Raw genomic sequence first — 21,213 nt, forward strand, 5'->3', positions numbered from 1 at the left:
TGTGATTTTTTTCTGACGTCCTAGTTTCCAGAGAAATACAGTGGAATGGGTAACCTTGTAGGTATGGTGTAAATGGTCCTTTTATAAAAAAATTAAAAATGTACACAAATATACATAATGCACAAGATGCCTTTTTACACAGAAGCAAACACACAGACTATTTCATTTTTTCGAATTCAACTTGATACCAATTTCAAGTGGACATTTATTTTCACACGGCACCAAAGTAAGCACATATATGTAAAAAATATGTACAGGCCGAAAAAAAAATAAACAACTCAAAGTAAAGTGTTAAAAAGTAACCATTTAACATTTCAGTTCTGTTGCCAACTATAAACCTGTTGGAAAGCTACATAAGGTACAATATTTTGTTGCAAAAAGTCTGGTTTCCATTTAATGGCAGCAATGAGAAGCATATTCAAAGACAGGGTCAACCATCAAGACGACACAAGGTTTGGTCTTGTGCTGGGGCTGTCAAATTTTATGCTAACCGAAGGGTCTGTTAGACCCAATTAATTTGAAGTAAATTTTTCTGATTACTGGGCTGTCTCCGTGGGCATTGTGAGAAGGAAGCATGGGGAGTGATCCCTCAAGGGAAACTTTAATAAGGAAAAAAAGCAAAGAAGTACAAAAATGAGGTGGGGATAAAAATTACAAATTTGCTCGAAAAATGGCAAAATTGATACCTTTCCACTGTTAAAAGTTTATCAGTTCATTGCTGATGAGTACTCCCCCCAAGTTCTCTTTACTGGAAAAAGTGCTTTGCCCCAACCCCCCTCCCCCAAAAAATCCTAGTGATATCTGCGACTTTCTCCCATTCATCCAGTAATTTTCAGGATATGATGAATGTATCTGGTGTGTAACTGGAGATACCACACTTATTAGGTTCCCTACCTTACTTCAAATGAGCAGGAAATGTATGGTTTGCTAATGCAGTTGTTATTTGTGTTTCAGAACTCTTTTCACAACAGCACCAGATAATGAAGTCTATATGAGTTAGCCAGGTACCTTCTCATGCCCATATATTTCATCGTCTCCATCGACCATAATCATTCTTGCCAGTACAACACATTGTCACTGCTAATGTAGAACAAAAAAGGGTACGCTTCCGGGAGCCACAGGAACCCCGGCTTCACTTAACCAGATCACCCAATGCTTCATCTGTTGCCTGTCGATAGCTGTCACGAGTGTTGAATCACCGCCTCGTCCCACGGTCCACGGATGTTACTGCACAGAGAAACACGGGATTTTCATTGTGAAAAATGTTTGGAGGCTTCCCATGTACACCCCCAACACTGGAACCCTGACAAAGACGGTCAGTTTTCACATTTTCAAATGAATTAAAAAAAAACAACTATGCATACTATGCACCCTTGCATTCAAATAAGTGCACATGTGGACCTACACGTAAAATGTGCATTTGCTAGTTACATCTTGTTTTTTCACATTGAACCAACGGGATCACTCTTTTAATAAAATTCAAAGGCCTGTGAAATGAATTTCACATGATAGTCTCTTTCGCCAAAGGTTTCATTAAGTTGAAGAGAACAAACATTTTGCAGAGTGATGACAAACAGGGTGCCACACCACTTTCATGGTGTTCCAAATAATTCTATAAAGAAATGTACCCGTTTCTTGTGTTCTCTACAGGGTTTGCATGGCTCCCATCTTGCAGGACAGGGCTTTTGTTCCACAGGCTATTCACAATGTTCCCTGTGGAACAAAAGAACTGCCCTGCAAGATGGCTACCACGCATAGCCTCTATATCAACTTTTATTTGTGTTTGTAACACAGGGACAATGAATTCAGGATTTTCCAGATTTTAAAAGAGCATGTTTGAAAAAATTCTGTTATAAGGGAAAGCCTGACGATAGAAATCCTGAAATTAGGAAAATTTCTGACAAATATCATCCCTGGTACATACAACAATATCTGAAGCCTTTCTTCTATCCGTTTTTTCGGTGGATTGACCAATCTATGGTTAATCTAAGCAGATTCTGTAGGTTTTGCAGATCAATTTAAAAGAAAAACAAAACCCCTGCACTCACTTTTTAAATTGCTGTAAGCGTATCAGGCAGATGGGCACCAGAAACGTAACGGCAAGATGCACGAGGATGAGAATGATGGCGCCTACATGACTAACAGAGGCCACAGCACACAGGGCAAAGAGGGATGACCCCAGTGTCAAAGGGATCTGTGTCCTTGGAAAATGAACCTTCATATCAAAATATAAAACCATAACACATTTAATAAGAATACTTCCTAAACATTTCATGACAGTAATTAAGGCTTAATTTAATTCATGTTTTAACAAATTTTTTAATCATCCAATCTTTTTTTTTCAGCATCAATATTCACAACTGGGAAGCAGTGAGGTAAAAAAAAGGAAGAGAAGAAAAACAGTTCTGGAGTGTAAAGATTGTATTCTGGAATTGCAAGTGATTGAGGCTCAAGTGCAAAGCAGAAACATGCCCCCCAGATGACCCCAGCTGGTTCTGTCGAGAGCACACAATTTAAGTCTAACCTTCAGTTTTCTTCTCAACTCTGGCCAGAGAGCAAAGAGTTGCATCGCAACAGTGACAGTTGCAAAAGCATGCAGGGTGGATGGGAGCCGGGATGCCAGACACACCGAGGCAAAGATGGAGGCATTAAGTGAGACTGATCGCCTTGCCCTGAAATTCATTGAAGTATCATACATCAAATTATTTCAGAATATGACCACCATTACCTATTTCTGCCAATATTAACACAAAGAAAATCTCAGGCCGATAATTTCTCAACCTGTGCACTTCAAAAGGCAAACAAGAATGAGTACCCCTTTTGTTACCTAAATAATAATTTACAAGCCTGGTTTGATTTTTAGTGAGTTTTGGAAACTTGTTACTAACACTATGCTGTCTTTAAGACTCCTGAACAAAGACGGCCATCAAGCATAATTTTATTTCAGTGCTATATCATCTGTATAAGAACACTGGTTTCAATACAGATATGTATTTCTACAAATCAGAAAAATTACTTTACCTAGTTTCAGCTGAGGCATAGTCATGGAATAACAAATTCCCTAGAAGCATAAAAACCTGCAGATAGGAAATGAACAAAAGACACAAGATAAGACTGAGGATGGGTGTAACACACCCAAGCAATAATGCAACTTTAACTTCATTTCACCTCTCTTCATTTATAACTATGAGCCACTTCGGTAAAACAGCAGGGCCATTTGGAAACAAAGCAAGTGTGCAAGTCCGTGTAGGGCTGCCCCTGAGAGGGTTGACCATGCATGCATGGGCAAATGACCACAGATGTGCTTCATGTTTGGCATGCGCTATTGGAATACCAAACTGACTCATTATAAGACCTGATGGATACATTTCAAGGAGATTCAGAAACCATGATGAGAAGGTGTGAATATTAAATATTTAAGGTACACATAAAATACATAAACAATGGCAACAGACACAGCAAAATATGAAACGATACAGGTATTTGTTTTTGGTAATTAGCTGGAAAGGGGAATGGTGAGGACAAAAAGGACTAAAAAACCAATATATATATTAGTCAAATGGTAGTGACTGATATGGAAGTATTAAAATGGCATGGACAAAAGATTCAAGAAAAAGTAAGAGTGAGAAGGAATCAAGTACTGATTCAAACACATCTATGTGCCTTGAATTGGACCAAGAGAGGGCGCTATATTCTTAGCAACAGATGCTCCTTTGGTTGGAACTGAACTTCACTGGTTCACAAACAACTGGGAAATGCCCGCATTACAGTCATTTCGCTACCAACAATATGAACACTCTCGACCAGCGTGGCTTTTTTCAACTGATGAAGGGGCACTTGGGAAGAGGGACTAAATGTCCAATGCTTTGAATTAATGAAAGAACAACCAAGAATAAGGTCTTGAATTCCTAATGCAGCACAGCGCCGAGGCCCTGACAACAGTACTGAAGTTGAGTCCACAAAAAGTCCCATTCACAAGTACATGACCATTCATGCATAACAGAATGAACAATGCAAAAGAGTGTTTCTGTCGCAGTACATCTAACTAGTTTCCAGTTTGGCTTCAGACTGGATGTTTGATGGACTTGACTACATGTTCACTGCCTGACAATCCTTCTGAATCGTTGCACAGTATTCAAGCATTTATAATCATAAGTATCATCATCATAATTACCAGTAACATACTTACTGTCATTGCATAAATAGTGTCTGTACTGATTGTGTCTGTGAGCGTCTTCAGTATCGGCGACAAACCGTATGAGAAGGCTACAAATATGGCTGTACTTTTCAAGTCATCCAACCCTGTTGATGAAAAATCACACAAATTATTACCCATGGGCATGTAGCAATCAGTTGGTTCTCCTGCCAAAATAGCTAGAAGTCCTGACCACTCTGAATTTTTTCTAATAAACCTTACAGAATCCCCCACAATATAAGACACCACAGTGTCATGTATCTGTACTGAAACTTTCAAGGGGCATAGTGCCATGTCAAAAGAGCTGCATCTTCCTCAATCCAATGAATCCTCATAAATCTCTGGGTGGATTTGAAGAATCTGGTAGGGTGACTGCCATGTGGGAAACATAATATGAAACAACAGTCACATGTCCTGTAGAGGACGGTTACACTGCATACCCTCGTCTTTATGCAAATATGATGCTAAGTACTTTCTGCTGATTTTCGTTACAATGTGCACAAATACGGACCGATACGAGTGTACTGGGCACACTTTGATAAGACATACCGTTTGTCAGCCCTAATCTCTCTCCATTGATGGGTGTGTAGACTCCATATGGTACTCAGACAAAAGTCTCATATTTGCCTTCTTTTTTTTTACTCACTTGATCTGCTGCTTTCCTTGCGATCTTGTCCTCCGTCAACAATGTCATGTGCAGCATATCCAAGCAGGGAAAGAGCAGCATTGATGTACAGAAGATTCACTGGCAATAGTAGTTCTTGTTCCATATAAATGAACAAGACTACAAACAGGCAGATACTAGGTAACAATTTACAACAAATTGGAGTTTTAATGTAAAGACACTGCAATGAAATTAGACGTTCTCACACCCCACACAAGTATTTATCACCCACAACAACTTCACCAGATTACTACTGGCAGAAAAGTTAGGAAAACAAATTTTCCTTTTTTCCCACATTCCTATTAGCTGGTTTCCACAACCGCACTAAATGGAAGCCTTGATGCATTATAGGCACCAAGCAGGACCAAGAGGGCCTGATTTTCTGAGCAACAGAGGCTCCGCTGGTTCTTTTGGACACTGCACTTTGGTGGTTCATCAACCACTGACATGCATAAGTTGCGTATGTCACTACCAACCAAGTGAACACTCCCCGCCAGCACGGCTTTTTTTTCAACCGATGAGAGCGGACACACACCTGCTGATTTGCTGAGTCACTACACCAGATTCCACAATCACATACGGCAAATCATATAAGGTAACTGGCAAGGCAAAAAAGAAGCAGAAGGAAAGGCACATTAGTTGTTCATACTTAATCACATATTTCAGAGCACTGATTTGATATTATATTATTGTCGATATTACTAATTCAGTGTTTGTTGCCAAAGTCTGAAGATTATAAAGAACTAAGAAGTACCTCACTATTCAATTATGACCTTCAGGGTCTAGTGCAGTATAGTGATCATGGAAGGACATCTTACTTGTGGGATTTCTGTCTATGGCATATTTCCTTTAGTGCATTGTTTTGCTTTGTGTCCTACTCAAATTTATTGTAACTGATTGATCTTAATAGGCACTGACTTTGATATTGGCTTCTGACTATCACCAACGTAATCAATATTGGATTTGAATATACAGTATGCAAGTTTGTTGCCTGCCTGCCTGGCTCCCATGGTATGGTCAGCATGACAAGTAATGAAGGCCCGGATGCTAGCTCATCTAGTTTTCATGTTTTCCTTTGAATGTGCATCAACCTTCAATTTGCAAATGTCACCTATACTGGTGTCAGCCAAAAGGGAAGCCATTGCCAGAAAACAGCTAAATCTGAAATCCTGATTAAATCAAGCCTAACATTGGTCACTGCCTCACCTTTGTTCTTCAGTTCTCTAAGAAAAGATTCATCCACGTAGTTGTCTGGCACCCCTTGGTCCTTGTACAATACCTTCTGCCATTTGTTTGGTGACATGCTTTCATACATGTCCACTGCATGAATTAAGATACATCGTGTTTTTTCAAAAGTCAAACCCTCACTGTCACATTAAACAGAACAGTATAAATACATGTACATCCAACTGTCCTGTAGAACTATGGAAGAACATTTTTCAGCTGCGACATGCACGCATCTGCCTGTCTAAACATCTCATGGACCCTACACAGAAGTACATTGTAATTCTCCAGTTGGAATTTAAACAGGTCTAAAACGAATGCTACAAAAAGTGTGTTGCTGGGTGTGAGTGTGCATATGTATACATGCATGGAGGGATCAAGTAACAACAATTATGAATCAGGTACTCACTGTATTATGAGTTTGAAAAGAAGCTGCTATTATTTTAAGAGAACTTTCAACATTGGTAATTGGGTTATGAACCAAGAGAGAACAGCTTTTAAAAACATGACCAAGTAGGGTAAACTTGCTGCTTTTTATTACATCCCTGGAACTGTATTATATGGGACTCAGCATGCTGCCTCTCTGAGCTCAGAAAGGTGGAACAACAAGCCCTGAAAACAACGCTTAATATAATGGGCAGGCCTTAGACTTCACTTTACAAGACTGTCAGCCTGGGGAAGATCATGCTGTCAAAACATTTTCCTTGGCAAATTGGCTGCATTGAAACCTTTCACTTTAGGTGACAGATAAATCATCAATGTTACCCCCTTTGTCCTTTTTAAAATTAACCCAAATGAGTAATTTTTACTGAGGGGAAGTAGCAATGGGACAAGTGGCAATGGGGCAAGGTGGGAATGGGTCGTTGTGGTGAGGGGCAAAGCGTTAAGGGGCGAAGTGGAAATAGGGCAAAGTAACTGTAAAGCCATCATGCATAAACTCTACCCCCAGTACAGTAGCCTTATGGCATATGCATGGACATGATGGAGGTGGGAGATGTATCATTTGAATGCAAATTTAAAGCCTTTTTATCGTAATAAAAATAATTGGTGCATTGTCATGACTGTGAATTACTATGACATCCTTTCCGACCATTCAGTGCTCGACTTGGTCAACTCACTTGACTCGGGCCTTCAAGTTCAAGGCGTTAGCTGCATTGGGTGTAGGCCTAATTATTATTCAGGTCTGATAAGCTGATGTGATCTATCCAGTTTGACATTATTAATAAAAGTTAGTTACCGGCTTTGTAGTACTACATTAGTATTTTCAAGATGTATTTTTGCGTTGGGGAGATGTTAATTATATATAACGGTTTGCCCGTACCCAACGTATATTAACTCGACCACCGCGCTTGCCGGGGTCGGCTGGCCGGTCCGAGTTAAATGGTCGAGTCGAGTGGTTAAGACATCTGCACTAGTAAGCAGGAGGTCGTGGGTTCGAGTCCCACCCGAGTAAGCTTGTGAGGTTTTTTTCGCAAGCTCTCCGACAAGCACTGAGCATACAGTGCTTATTAATATACGTTGGGTACGGGCAAACCGTTATATACATTAGTATTACTGGTTCACACAGAAGTCAGAACCTAGTTGACCTGCCGCCAAACCCCTGTTGTCCATAAGTACGTGTGCGTTGTGCATACATGTACTGTGCACTGCACTGTACATGTACATACATGTACAGTACATGAAGCATGTACATGTACGTTCCCCGCATGAAATTGGCACGAAATTCGGGCTGGATTTTCGGCTGGCCTGATTTTCGGCTGGACGCTATTTTTACGGCTGCAAGCAACCCTTCACGCAACCGGCTAGAAATTCTACGGAGGCCGATCATGGCATAGCAGAAAGAGCCCATAAACGTCCACAAACAAATTACAGAAAAAAAAGAATTGTTTAAAAAAATCGTTCGCTGGAATGTATCTTAGCTATGAAACAACGTGAACAACAAAGACTCTTTTTCACCAGCAGGAAATACAGACGGAATGTGTACGAAAAAACACTAAGCCTTCATGCAAAATGGTTGAGGGCGCTAGTACAGACAATAATAGCCCCAAAATATTGCCTTCGCGAACGGGTTCGCAATTTGTATACTGTCAATTTCTCTTCTATTAAGGAAATTGGAGGCATATGAACTCGCTGATTTCGGAAGAAGCATGGAATTTAATGGCAGAAATACAAAAGAGTGTCGGAACTTATTTAGAAAGTGTGAAATGCAAAAAAGCAAAAATCGAAATCGCTCTATAATATTGATTTCAGGAGTCAGCGCACCCGATTAGGAACAAAGACGGGGAACATCGCTTTCTGGGCTGATATCCGTTTTCAAACGATTTTGTACCATCCTAGATTTCAAAAAAGTGTGATTTTCTCTTAAGGAATGTGTAGGGGGGACCCCTGGGCACACTTAATTAGCGCCCCGAATGATTCGGCCCACTGGCTGTCTCAGCCCAATTGATTTCAGGTGTGGCAGTACCAGGTTAGAAAAAAAACGGGAACATCGCTTTCTGGGCGGATGTCCGTTTTCAAACGATTTTGTACCATCCTAGATTTTAAAAAAGTGTGATTTTCTCTTAAGGAATGTGTAGGGGGGACCCCTGGGCACACTTAATTAGCGCCCCGAATGATTCGGCCCACAGGCTGTCTCAGCCCAATTGATTTCAGGTGTGGCAGTACCAGGTTAGAAAAAAAACGGGAACATCGCTTTCAGGGCGGATGTCCGTTTTCAAACGATTTTGTACCATCCTAGATTTCAAAAAAGTGTGATTTTCTCTTGAGGAATGTGTAGGGGGGACCCCTGGGCACACTTAATTAGCGCCCCGAATGATTCGGTTCACAGGCTGTCTCAGCCCAATTGATTTCAGGAGTCAGCACACCCGATTAGGAACAAAGACGGGAACATCGCTTTCTGGGCGGATGTCCGTTTTCAAACGATTTTGTACCATCCTAGATTTTAAAAAAGTGTGATTTTCTCTTAAGGAATGTGTAGGGGGGACCCCTGGGCACACTTAATTAGCGCCCCGAATGATTCGGCCCACAGCCTGTCTCAGCCCAATTGATTTCAGGTGTGGCAGTACCAGGTTAGAAATAAAACGGGAACATCGCTTTCTGGGCGGATGTCCGTTTTCAAACGATTTTGTACCATCCTAGATTTTAAAAAAGTGTGATTTTCTCTTAAGGAATGTGTAGGGGGGACCCCTGGGCACACTTAATTAGCGCCCCGAATGATTCGGCCCACAGCCTGTCTCAGCCCAATTGATTTCAGGAGTCAGCGCACCCGATTAGGAACAAAGACGGGGAAAATCGCTTTCTGGGCTGATATCCGTTTTCAAACGATTTTGTACCATCCTAGATTTTAAAAAAGTGTGATTTTCTCTTAAGGAATGTGTAGGGGGGACCCCTGGGCACACTTAATTAGCGCCCCGAATGATTCGGTTCACAGGCTGTCTCAGCCCAATTGATTTCAGGTGTGGCAGTACCAGGTTAGAAAAAAAACGGGAACATCGCTTTCAGGGCGGATGTCCGTTTTCAAACGATTTTGTACCATCCTAGATTTCAAAAAAGTGTGATTTTCTCTTAAGGAATGTGTAGGGGGGACCCCTGGGCACACTTAATTAGCGCCCCGAATGATTCGGTTCACAGGCTGTCTCAGCCCAATTGATTTCAGGAGTCAGCGCACCCGATTAGGAACAAAGACGGGAACATCGCTTTCTGGGCGGATGTCCGTTTTCAAACGATTTTGTACCATCCTAGATTTTAAAAAAGTGTGATTTTCTCTTAAGGAATGTGTAGGGGGGACCCCTGGGCACACTTAATTAGCGCCCCGAATGATTCGGCCCACAGCCTGTCTCAGCCCAATTGATTTCAGGTGTGGCAGTACCAGGTTAGAAATAAAACGGGAACATCGCTTTCTGGGCGGATGTCCGTTTTCAAACGATTTTGTACCATCCTAGATTTTAAAAAAGTGTGATTTTCTCTTAAGGAATGTGTAGGGGGGACCCCTGGGCACACTTAATTAGCGCCCCGAATGATTCGGCCCACAGCCTGTCTCAGCCCAATTGATTTCAGGAGTCAGCGCACCCGATTAGGAACAAAGACGGGGAAAATCGCTTTCTGGGCTGATATCCGTTTTCAAACGATTTTGTACCATCCTAGATTTCAAAAAAGTGTGATTTTCTCTTAAGGAATGTGTAGGGGGGACCCCTGGGCACACTTGATTAGCGCCCCGAATGATTCGGTTCACAGGCTGTCTCAGCCCAATTGATTTCAGGAGTCAGCGCACCCGATTAGGAACAAAGACGGGGAAAATCGCTTTCTGGGCTGATATCCGTTTTCAAACGATTTTGTACCATCCTAGATTTCAAAAAAGTGTGATTTTCTCTTAAGGAATGTGTAGGGGGGACCCCTGGGCACACTTAATTAGCGCCCCGAATGATTCGGTTCACAGGCTGTCTCAGCCCAATTGATTTCAGGAGTCAGCGCACCCGATTAGGAACAAAGACGGGGAAAATCGCTTTCTGGGCTGATATCCGTTTTCAAACGATTTTGTACCATCCTAGATTTTAAAAAAGTGTGATTTTCTCTTAAGGAATGTGTAGGGGGGACCCCTGGGCACACTTAATTAGCGCCCCGAATGATTCGGCCCACAGGCTGTCTCAGCCCAATTGATTTCAGGTGTGGCAGTACCAGGTTAGAAAAAAAACGGGAACATCGCTTTCAGGGCGGATGTCCGTTTTCAAACGATTTTGTACCATCCTAGTTTTCAAAAAAGTGTGATTTTCTCTTGAGGAATGTGTAGGGGGGACCCCTGGGCACACTTAATTAGCGCCCCGAATGATTCAGTTCACAGGCTGTCTCAGCCCAATTGATTTCAGGTGTGGCAGTACCAGGTTAGAAAAAAAACGGGAACATCGCTTTCAGGGCGGATGTCCGTTTTCAAACGATTTTGTACCATCCTAGTTTTCAAAAAAGTGTGATTTTCTCTTGAGGAATGTGTAGGGAGGACCCCTGGGCACACTTAATTAGCGCCCCGAATGATTCGGTTCACAGGCTGTCTCAGCCCAATTGATTTCAGGAGTCAGCGCACCCGATTAGGAACAAAGACGGGAACATCGCTTTCTGGGCGGATGTCCGTTTTCAAACGATTTTGTACCATCCTAGATTTTAAAAAAGTGTGATTTTCTCTTAAGGAATGTGTAGGGGGGACCCCTGGGCACACTTAATTAGCGCCCCGAATGATTTGGCCCACAGCCTGTCTCAGCCCAATTGATTTCAGGAGTCAGCGCACCCGATTAGGAACAAAGACGGGGAAAATCGCTTTCTGGGCTGATATCCGTTTTCAAACGATTTTGTACCATCCTAGATTTTAAAAAAGTGTGATTTTCTCTTAAGGAATGTGTAGGGGGGACCCCTGGGCACACTTAATTAGCGCCCCGAATGATTCAGTTCACAGGCTGTCTCAGCCCAATTGATTTCAGGAGTCAGCGCACCCGATTAGGAACAAAGACGGGGAAAATCGCTTTCTGGGCTGATATCCGTTTTCAAACGATTTTGTACCATCCTAGATTTCAAAAAAGTGTGATTTTCTCTTAAGGAATGTGTAGGGGGGACCCCTGGGCACACTTAATTAGCGCCCCGAATGATTCGGCCCACTGGCTGTCTCAGCCCAATTGATTTCAGGTGTGGCAGTACCAGGTTAGAAAAAAAACGGGAACATCGCTTTCTGGGCGGATGTCCGTTTTCAAACGATTTTGTACCATCCTAGATTTTAAAAAAGTGTGATTTTCTCTTAAGGAATGTGTAGGGGGGACCCCTGGGCACACTTAATTAGCGCCCCGAATGATTCGGCCCACAGCCTGTCTCAGCCCAATTGATTTCAGGTGTGGCAGTACCAGGTTAGAAAAAAAACGGGAACATCGCTTTCAGGGCGGATGTCCGTTTTCAAACGATTTTGTACCATCCTAGATTTCAAAAAAGTGTGATTTTCTCTTAAGGAATGTGTAGGGGGGACCCCTGGGCACACTTAATTAGCGCCCCGAATGATTCGGCCCACAGCCTGTCTCAGCCCAATTGATTTCAGGAGTCAGCGCACCCGATTAGGAACAAAGACGGGAACATCGCTTTCTGGGCGGATGTCCGTTTTCAAACGATTTTGTACCATCCTAGATTTTAAAAAAGTGTGATTTTCTCTTAAGGAATGTGTAGGGGGGACCCCTGGGCACACTTAATTAGCGCCCCGAATGATTCGGCCCACAGGCTGTCTCAGCCCAATTGATTTCAGGTGTGGCAGTACCAGGTTAGAAAAAAAACGGGAACATCGCTTTCAGGGCGGATGTCCGTTTTCAAACGATTTTGTACCATCCTAGATTTTAAAAAAGTGTGATTTTCTCTTGAGGAATGTGTAGGGGGGACCCCTGGGCACACTTAATTAGCGCCCCGAATGATTCGGTTCACAGCCTGTCTCAGCCCAATTGATTTCAGGAGTCAGCGCACCCGATTAGGAACAAAGACGGGGAAAATCGCTTTCTGGGCTGATGTCCGTTTTCAAACGATTTTGTACCATCCTAGATTTTAAAAAAGTTGAATCGGCCCACAGGTTGTGTCAGCTGATTTGTATCAGCAGTTTCTGACACGTCGTTGCGCCAGCATGCAGATAACACTTTGGTTTTTGTCTTTTTAAATTCAATGGGGTTGATAGGGAGGAAGGACTAATGTTTGAGCTTCCGAGAAAGTTGTGCATTTTTGCAGGAAGGCAACAGCTGTCCAGTCTCTTCCAATGCAACGACTGCCCATTGGTAATGTCTGTCAACACGTAATTCGCCCGCCACCCTGTACTGTGTTGTTTTTGGTGGATCGGAAGTTTAGCTGCCACTTGGCGACGCAAGGGCTCGTTTATTTATTTTGGAGTGTCTGCTTGTAATTCTGTCAATTAATTACTAATACTGTTGACTCGCGTTTGCAAGGTATAATGTCGCGTTTTGGGGTTAAGTGAAGTGGACATTGTTCGCCACCATGATTTTTTCCCCGACTGTTTTGTTGATATTAGCAGTTTTCTATGTGGCTAAGTAAATAGCAAGGGATATTCCGGTATGTTACTCTTGCAAGCAAACTTCTAAGAATGATCAGTTATGATTATTTTGTCAAACTGTCCTAATTATTACAACAAGCTTGCTGCAGTGAATAAGATTTAACAGAGCAACGCATGTTTTTCAGCAACATTAAAAGGGCCTGTGGCTAATGTGTTTTAATATGTATATAATATAGGGGGGCAACAACATGGACAGAAAAATTGATTACTTTAAGTTTTCATGTCCTGTTGGGAGTACCAAGGAGGAAGGAAAGTGTATAGGTGAGTTTCATGAAATTTAAAGTTTCATTTGTCATGACTTACAAAGCAACAGCGGTCTCCCCCGAGGCCACGATAAAAGATAGGTAACGCATGTCAACAAGGCTGGCCCATTAGGTTAGTGTTTCCCACCACAGCACAGAACAGGGTGGCAGGCGAATTACGTGTTGACAGACATTACCAATAGGCAGTCGTTGCATTGGAGGAGACTGGACAGCTATTATCTTCCTACTCACATACCAAAATGCACAACTTTCTGGGAAGCTCAAACACTAGTCCTTCCTCCATATCAACCCCATTGAATTGAAACAGAAAAAAAAAACCAAAATGTAATGAAACTGTTGATACAAATCAGCTGAGAAAGCTTGTGTGCCGAATAAACGTTTTTGGAATCTAGGATGGTTAAAAAATCATTTCAAAACGGATATCAGCCCAGAAAGGGATTTTCCCCGTCTTTGTTCCTAATCGGGTGCGCTGACTCCTGAAATCAATTGGGCTGAGACAGCCTGTGAACTGAATCATTCGGGGCGCTAATTAAGTGTGCCCAGGGGTCCCCCCTACACATTCCTCAAGAGAAAATCGCACTTTTTTGAAATCTAGGATGGTACAAAATCGTTTGAAAACGGACATCAGCCCAGAAAGCGATTTTCCCCGTCTTTGTTCCTAATCGGGTGTGCTGACTCCTGAAATCAATTGGGCTGAGACAGGCTGTCGGCCAAATCATTCGGGGCGCTAATTAAGTGTGCCCAGGGGTCCCCCCTACACATTCCTCAAGAGAAAATCACACTTTTTTGAAATCTAGGATGGTACAAAATCGTTTGAAAACGGACATCAGCCATGAAACCGATGTTCCCCGTTTTATTTCTAACCTGGTACTGCCACACCTGAAATCAATTGGGCTGAGACAGGCTGTCGGCCAAATCATTCGGGGCGCTAATTAAGTGTGCCCAGGGGTCCCTCCTACACATTCCTCAAGAGAAAATCACACTTTTTTGAAATCTAGGATGGTACAAAATCGTTTGAAAACGGACATCAGCCATGAAACCGATGTTCCCCGTTTTATTTCTAACCTGGTACTGCCACACCTGAAATCAATTGGGCTGAGACAGGCTGTCGGCCAAATCATTCGGGGCGCTAATTAAGTGTGCCCAGGGGTCCCTCCTACACATTCCTCAAGAGAAAATCACACTTTTTTGAAATCTAGGATGGTACAAAATCGTTTGAAAACGGACATCAGCCATGAAACCGATGTTCCCCGTTTTATTTCTAACCTGGTACTGCCACACCTGAAATCAATTGGGCTGAGACAGGCTGTCGGCCAAATCATTCGGGGCGCTAATTAAGTGGGGCCAGGGGTCCCCCCCTACACATTCCTCAAGAGAAAATCACACTTTTTTGAAATCTAGGATGGTACAAAATCGTTTGAAAACGGACATCAGCCCAGAGAAGCGATTTTCCCCGTCTTTGTTCCTAATCGGGTGTGCTGACTCCTGAAATCAATTGGGCTGAGACAGGCCGTGGGCCGAATCATTCGGGGCGCTAATTAAGTGTGCCCAGGGGGTCCCCCCCTACACATTCCTCAAGAGAAAATCACACTTTTTTGAAATCTAGGATGGTACAAAATCGTTTGAAAACGGACATCAGCCATGAAACCGATGTTCCCCGTTTTATTTCTAACCTGGTACTGCCACACCTGAAATCAATTGGGCTGAGACAGGCTGTCGGCCAAATCATTCGGGGCGCTAATTAAGTGTGCCCAGGGGTCCCTCCTACACATTCCTCAAGAGAAAATCACACTTTTTTGAAATCTAGGATGGTACAAAATCGTTTGAAAACGGACATCAGCCATGAAACCGATGTTCCCCGTTTTATTTCTAACCTGGTACTGCCACACCTGAAATCAATTGGGCTGAGACAGGCTGTCGGCCAAATCATTCGGGGCGCTAATTAAGTGTGCCCAGGGGTCCCTCCTACACATTCCTCAAGAGAAAATCACACTTTTTTGAAATCTAGGATGGTACAAAATCGTTTGAAAACGGACATCAGCCCAGAAAGCGATTTTCCCCGTCTTTGTTCCTAATCGGGTGTGCTGACTCCTGAAATCAATTGGGCTGAGACAGGCCGTTGGCCGAATCATTCGGGGCGCTAATTAAGTGTGCCCAGGGGTCCCCCCTACACATTCCTCAAGAGAAAATCACACTTTTTTGAAATCTAGGATGGTACAAAATCGTTTGAAAACGGACATCAGCCATGAAACCGATGTTCCCCGTTTTATTTCTAACCTGGTACTGCCACACCTGAAATCAATTGGGCTGAGACAGGCTGTCGGCCAAATCATTCGGGGCGCTAATTAAGTGTGCCCAGGGGTCCCCCCTACACATTCCTCAAGAGAAAATCACACTTTTTTGAAATCTAGGATGGTACAAAATCGTTTGAAAACGGACATCAGCCCAGAAAGCGATTTTCCCCGTCTTTGTTCCTAATCGGGTGTGCTGACTCCTGAAATCAATTGGGCTGAGACAGGCCGTGGGCCGAATCATTCGGGGCGCTAATTAAGTGTGCCCAGGGGTCCCCCCTACACATTCCTCAAGAGAAAATCACACTTTTTTGAAATCTAGGATGGTACAAAATCGTTTGAAAACGGACATCAGCCCAGAAAGCGATTTTCCCCGTCTTTGTTCCTAATCGGGTGTGCTGACTCCTGAAATCAATTGGGCTGAGACAGGCCGTTGGCCGAATCATTCGGGGCGCTAATTAAGTGTGCCCAGGGGTCCCCCCTACACATTCCTCAAGAGAAAATCACACTTTTTTGAAATCTAGGATGGTACAAAATCGTTTGAAAACGGACATCAGCCATGAAACCGATGTTCCCCGTTTTATTTCTAACCTTGTACTGCCACACCTGAAATCAATTGGGCTGAGACAGGCTGTCGGCCAAATCATTCGGGGCGCTAATTAAGTGTGCCCAGGGGTCCCTCCTACACATTCCTCAAGAGAAAATCACACTTTTTTGAAATCTAGGATGGTACAAAATCGTTTGAAAACGGATATCAGCCCAGAAAGCGATTTTCCCCGTCTTTGTTCCTAATCGGGTGTGCTGACTCCTGAAATCAATTGGGCTGAGACAGGCCGTTGGCCGAATCATTCGGGGCGCTAATTAAGTGTGCCCAGGGGTCCCCCCTACACATTCCTCAAGAGAAAATCACACTTTTTTGAAATCTAGGATGGTACAAAATCGTTTGAAAACGGACATCAGCCCAGAAAGCGATTTTCCCCGTCTTTGTTCCTAATCGGGTGTGCTGACTCCTGAAATCAATTGGGCTGAGACAGGCCGTGGGCCGAATCATTCGGGGCGCTAATTAAGTGTGCCCAGGGGTCCCCCCTACACATTCCTCAAGAGAAAATCACACTTTTTTAAAATCTAGGATGGTACAAAATCGTTTGAAAACGGACATCAGCCATGAAACCGATGTTCCCCGTTTTATTTCTAACCTGGTACTGCCACACCTGAAATCAATTGGGCTGAGACAGGCTGTCGGCCAAATCATTCGGGGCGCTAATTAAGTGTGCCCAGGGGTCCCCCCTACACATTCCTCAAGAGAAAATCACACTTTTTTGAAATCTAGGATGGTACAAAATCGTTTGAAAACGGACATCAGCCCAGAAAGCGATTTTCCCCGTCTTTGTTCCTAATCGGGTGTGCTGACTCCTGAAATCAATTGGGCTGAGACAGGCCGTGGGCCGAATCATTCGGGGCGCTAATTAAGTGTGCCCAGGGGTCCCCCCGACACATTCCTCAAGAGAAAATCACACTTTTTTAAAATCTAGGATGGTACAAAATCGTTTGAAAACGGACATCAGCCCAGAAAGCGATTTTCCCCGTCTTTGTTCCTAATCGGGTGCGCTGACTCCTGAAATCAATACTATAGAGCGATTTCGATTTTTGCTTTTTCGCATTTCACACTTTCTAAATAAGTTCTGGCACTCTTTTATATTTCTGCCATTAAATTCCATGCTTCTTTAGAAATCACCGAGTTCATGTGCCTCCAACTTCCTTAATAGACGAGAAACTGACAGTATACAAATTGCGAACCAGTTCGCGAAGGCATTATTTTGGGTCCATCATTGTCTGTACTAGCGCCCTCATCCATTTTGCATGAAGGCTTAGTGTTTTTTCGTACACATTCCGTCTGTATTTCCTGTTTGTGAAAAAAAAATCTCAGTTGTTCACGTTGTTTCATAGCTAAGATACATTCCGGCGAAGGATTTATTTAAACATTACTTTTTGTCTGTAATTTGTTTGTGGACGTTTATGGGCTTTTTCTGCTATGCCGTGATCGGCCTCCGTAGAATTTCTTTCCGGTTACGTGAAGGGTTGCTTGCAGCCGTAAAAATAGCGTCCAGCCGAAAATCAGGCTGGCCGAAAATCCGGCCCGAATTTCGTGCCAATTTCAGCCTGGTGAAATTGGCACGAAATTCGGGCTGGATTTTCGGCTGGCCTGATTTTCGTCTAGACGCTATTCTTACGGCTGCAAGCAACCCTTCACATAACCGGCTAGAAATTCTACGGAGGCCGATCATGGCATAGCAGAAAGAGCCCATAAACGTCCACAAACAAATTACACACAAAAAGTAATGTTTAAATAAATCCTTTGCTGGAGTGTATCTTAGCTATGAAACAACGTGAACAACTGAGATTTTTTTTTCACTAACAGGAAATACAGACAGAATGTGTACAAAAAAACACTAAGCCTTCATGCAAAATGGATGAGGGCGCTAGTACAGACAACGATGGCCCCAAAATAATCATGCCTTCGCAAACCGCGGAATCGCAATTTGTATACTGTCAATTTCTCTTCTATTAAGGAAGTTGGAGGTACATGAACTCGGTAATTTCTAAAGAAGCATGTAATGTTATGGCAGAAATATAAAAAAGTGCCAGAAACTATTCAGAAAGTGTGAAACACGAAAACGCCAAAATTGAAATCGCTCTTTAATATTGATTTGGGAAGTCAACGCACCCGATTAAACATTGAAAGCACGGTTAATTAAATCTGTCGCAATTTTAGCGACCTGAAAATCAACATTTATCCAACGTTGGTTGGCCAACGCTGTATCGACGTACAGATACCGACATTTATTCAGGGTTGATTTATTGTTGAAAATGTGTTGCGATGTTGAAACCCAAATTTAATGTTTGGCTAACGTCAAATCCCAAACGTTGTTTCAACTTCTATATTTCGATTAGTAGGCTACCCAATGTTGATTAATTGCTGAAATACTGTCGCAATTTTGAATGTGTGTTGAAATTATGTCGCGATATTAACAACCTAATTTTAATGTTTTGCCAACGTAAGGTCGCAAACGTTGTTTCAACTACAGTTGCCCAATGTTGAGTAATTGTTGAAGTATTGTCGCAATTTTAAGAAGGCCGAATTTAACGCTTAACTAACATTAGGCCGTTAACCTTGATTCAGTGTACGGAGTTAGACAGTATGCCGGCATTTAATATTTGTCAATATTTTGTCACGATCCAACGTCAGGTCGCAAACATTGTATGATGTCTATAATAACCCATTGTTGATTTATTGTCGAAATAACGTTGAAATTGATCGGTGTATGGATGGAGTTAGAAACAGTCATCTGGAGTTGAATATTTGTTGATTCTGAATTGCAATAGGCCCTAGTAACAACCTTAATTCAATGATTAACCAATGTTAGGTTTCGAATGTTGTAATTCTTTATTTTGTCACAATTAAATGTTGACAAGGCCTAGAATAAAGGTTGCAATTTACAAACTCAAGTTTTAGTCAACGTTATGCCAATGATGTTCAAAGTGTGTCATAAGAGTTGAATACCATCATGTTATACATTCATTGAACGTAAACGTAATGTGTGGAGCTATGTATAACAGCTCTATGATGATGTACACTGAGTACAGTACAATGTAATGTGATCTCATTATCTCACTTGAACTGCGCCCACGCTGCAAACCATCTCTCTGGTCCCCGTCGTCCCAGCGACTACCTAGCATACGTAGTAGTACGACTACGGGCATACCACTGATCTCTATACACTGGATAGGCAGCTCAGCAGTAACTACGTATGTGTGAATCTTAGGATATTCAATACAATGACCTCCAACTTCAGTCCATTCCCTAAAGTGTATTCATGCACGGTGCTGAAGCCGGTGACTTTGAAAATTGCCGTGTATTGAATAGCCTAAGATGGCCGCGCAGTCGCTTCAATTCGCAGAGTACAGAGATGAGTGGGGTATACAGATGTGTACCAGTTGTCCACTATGTGCGCATGTCTATACGGGGCGCGGGCAGTTTGGATTTGTCAAAGGTTTCTTCACGCATTCCCATTGCTGAGAGAGAGAGTTCAGTTCGCTTTGTTTTCCACATAATATTATTCTACAGAAACAGTTTCACAAAGCCTGTATATATGTATATGGGGGCCCCCAAGAAGCAGTTCTTGTCAAGCGGGGGTCCCAGTTACGAATAAACAAAGTTCCACAAAGACAACAACACACTGACACTTTGCAAATAACACAAAGTACAGCACATGTACATGACTGTGTATCCTTTGCCCGCTGCAATCCCGTCAGGAAGAAATTAATCAGTACTTTAATTAAATAGTTAATTATTAATTTACTTTTATATTTGTGTTTGAATACTGACAAACTAGATGCACATTTCAAGGAAACATCCAGGGAAGCCTACTTGAAACTCGGGACCTACATGTTTCACCGTAGATGTAGCGAGTAATAGTACGTGCGAACGAGCGGTGAAATTCATCACTTTGCCTTGTAAAGTCACGGTGGTGATAGGTAGCGATGTATAGTGCAGTCTTCAAGACGTTGTAGCCTTGCGCGTAGCAACCCGCACGCGGCGGCAAGTTATTGTGAACTTGATCATCTATGAAAACCCGAGTTTGGAGGCCAAGATCACGCCTCCAACGGCCGAATGTGGGACTCAGGCTGCTGACTTTAGGCAGAATTGAAGGGGTCAGGTGATAAAGTTTTTGTTTGTCCATTTTGTTTCTTTGTGTTTTGCAAAAAAAGTTATCTGCGCTGATATGCGATACTTTAGTGTAGACATGTACACCTATTTTAGGCCCCTCACTGTTAGACAACCCATTCAAATGTTGCAACCGCATTGTTAAAAAAATTTGCTTGTGCTAGAAAGTAAACAAAAGTTCTTTGCAATCGAAAAAAAATAGCTTCGTGGAACTTTATGGCTGTAAGTTTTCAACTGTGCGTAAATTCCCTACACCGAGAGGTGAATTTGCTCACGCTTTTGGGTTTAGTCGGTTGCCGTCTCGGCTACGATACCCTACCGTTGTTTTGAATGGGAGCTCCCAGTCTGTGGGTTTATAAGTCCGTAATTTACCCCAATGACTCCATTAGATGTTACCAATGCATTTGGTAATAACGTCATCAGTACAGAGGGCTATTGTACATGACTATGCATAATGAAGCTGTGACTGTTGCTATATGTACCTGCGATATGACTGTTATGGTGTACTACTTACGACACACACTTCTGCCTCTCTCTAGCCTCTTCCAAGGCGACACGACTATACCATGCGACAGCACGACGTACGCTCCCTTGCGTCGTGCCGTCGCGTCGCGCTATTGCATTCTTGCCATTACTTTTGTACACACACAACGTGTCTCATCGTCTCCTGTCACGTCTTGCTGTCTTACGTCCTTTCCTTGTTCAATTTTTCTGCTTAAAAGTCGCTCCCTCCTTCTCCAGACGCGGTGCACCGTCGTGCGTCGTGTCGTATGTC

The 21,213-nt window shown here is 42.8% G+C and overlaps 1 protein-coding gene across 6 annotated transcripts; it reads right to left on the reverse strand.

Annotated features, from left to right (window-relative positions):
* Positions 1 to 160: 160 nt before the first annotated feature.
* On the reverse strand, positions 161 to 21,205 carry LOC110988127 (phosphatidylinositol N-acetylglucosaminyltransferase subunit C-like). Of its 6 annotated transcripts, XM_087142988.1 has the most exons (10): positions 7,625 to 7,794; positions 7,321 to 7,334; positions 6,066 to 6,179; positions 5,395 to 5,458; positions 4,842 to 4,996; positions 4,190 to 4,302; positions 3,022 to 3,077; positions 2,525 to 2,672; positions 2,049 to 2,215; positions 161 to 1,227 (listed from the first exon to the last, which is right to left on the reverse strand). In XM_087142988.1, the coding sequence occupies exons 3-10, from the start codon at positions 6,172 to 6,174 to the stop codon at positions 1,182 to 1,184; spliced, it is 858 nt and encodes a 285-aa protein (XP_086999114.1). In that variant the 5' UTR covers positions 6,175 to 6,179; positions 7,321 to 7,334; positions 7,625 to 7,794; the 3' UTR covers positions 161 to 1,181. The 6 variants fall into 6 exon arrangements, with proteins under 6 accessions (XP_086999114.1, XP_022107078.2, XP_022107077.2 ...); XM_022251386.2 differs by lacking the exons at positions 7,321 to 7,334; positions 7,625 to 7,794 and adding an exon at positions 20,953 to 21,205; XM_022251385.2 differs by lacking the exons at positions 7,321 to 7,334; positions 7,625 to 7,794 and adding an exon at positions 19,555 to 19,684.
* Positions 21,206 to 21,213: the final 8 nt, after the last annotated feature.

Source organism: Acanthaster planci, linkage group LG11 (assembly GCF_054643075.1).
Source record: "Acanthaster planci isolate LZ-2023a linkage group LG11, COTS_SCS, whole genome shotgun sequence".
NCBI lineage: Eukaryota > Metazoa > Echinodermata > Asteroidea > Valvatida > Acanthasteridae > Acanthaster > Acanthaster planci.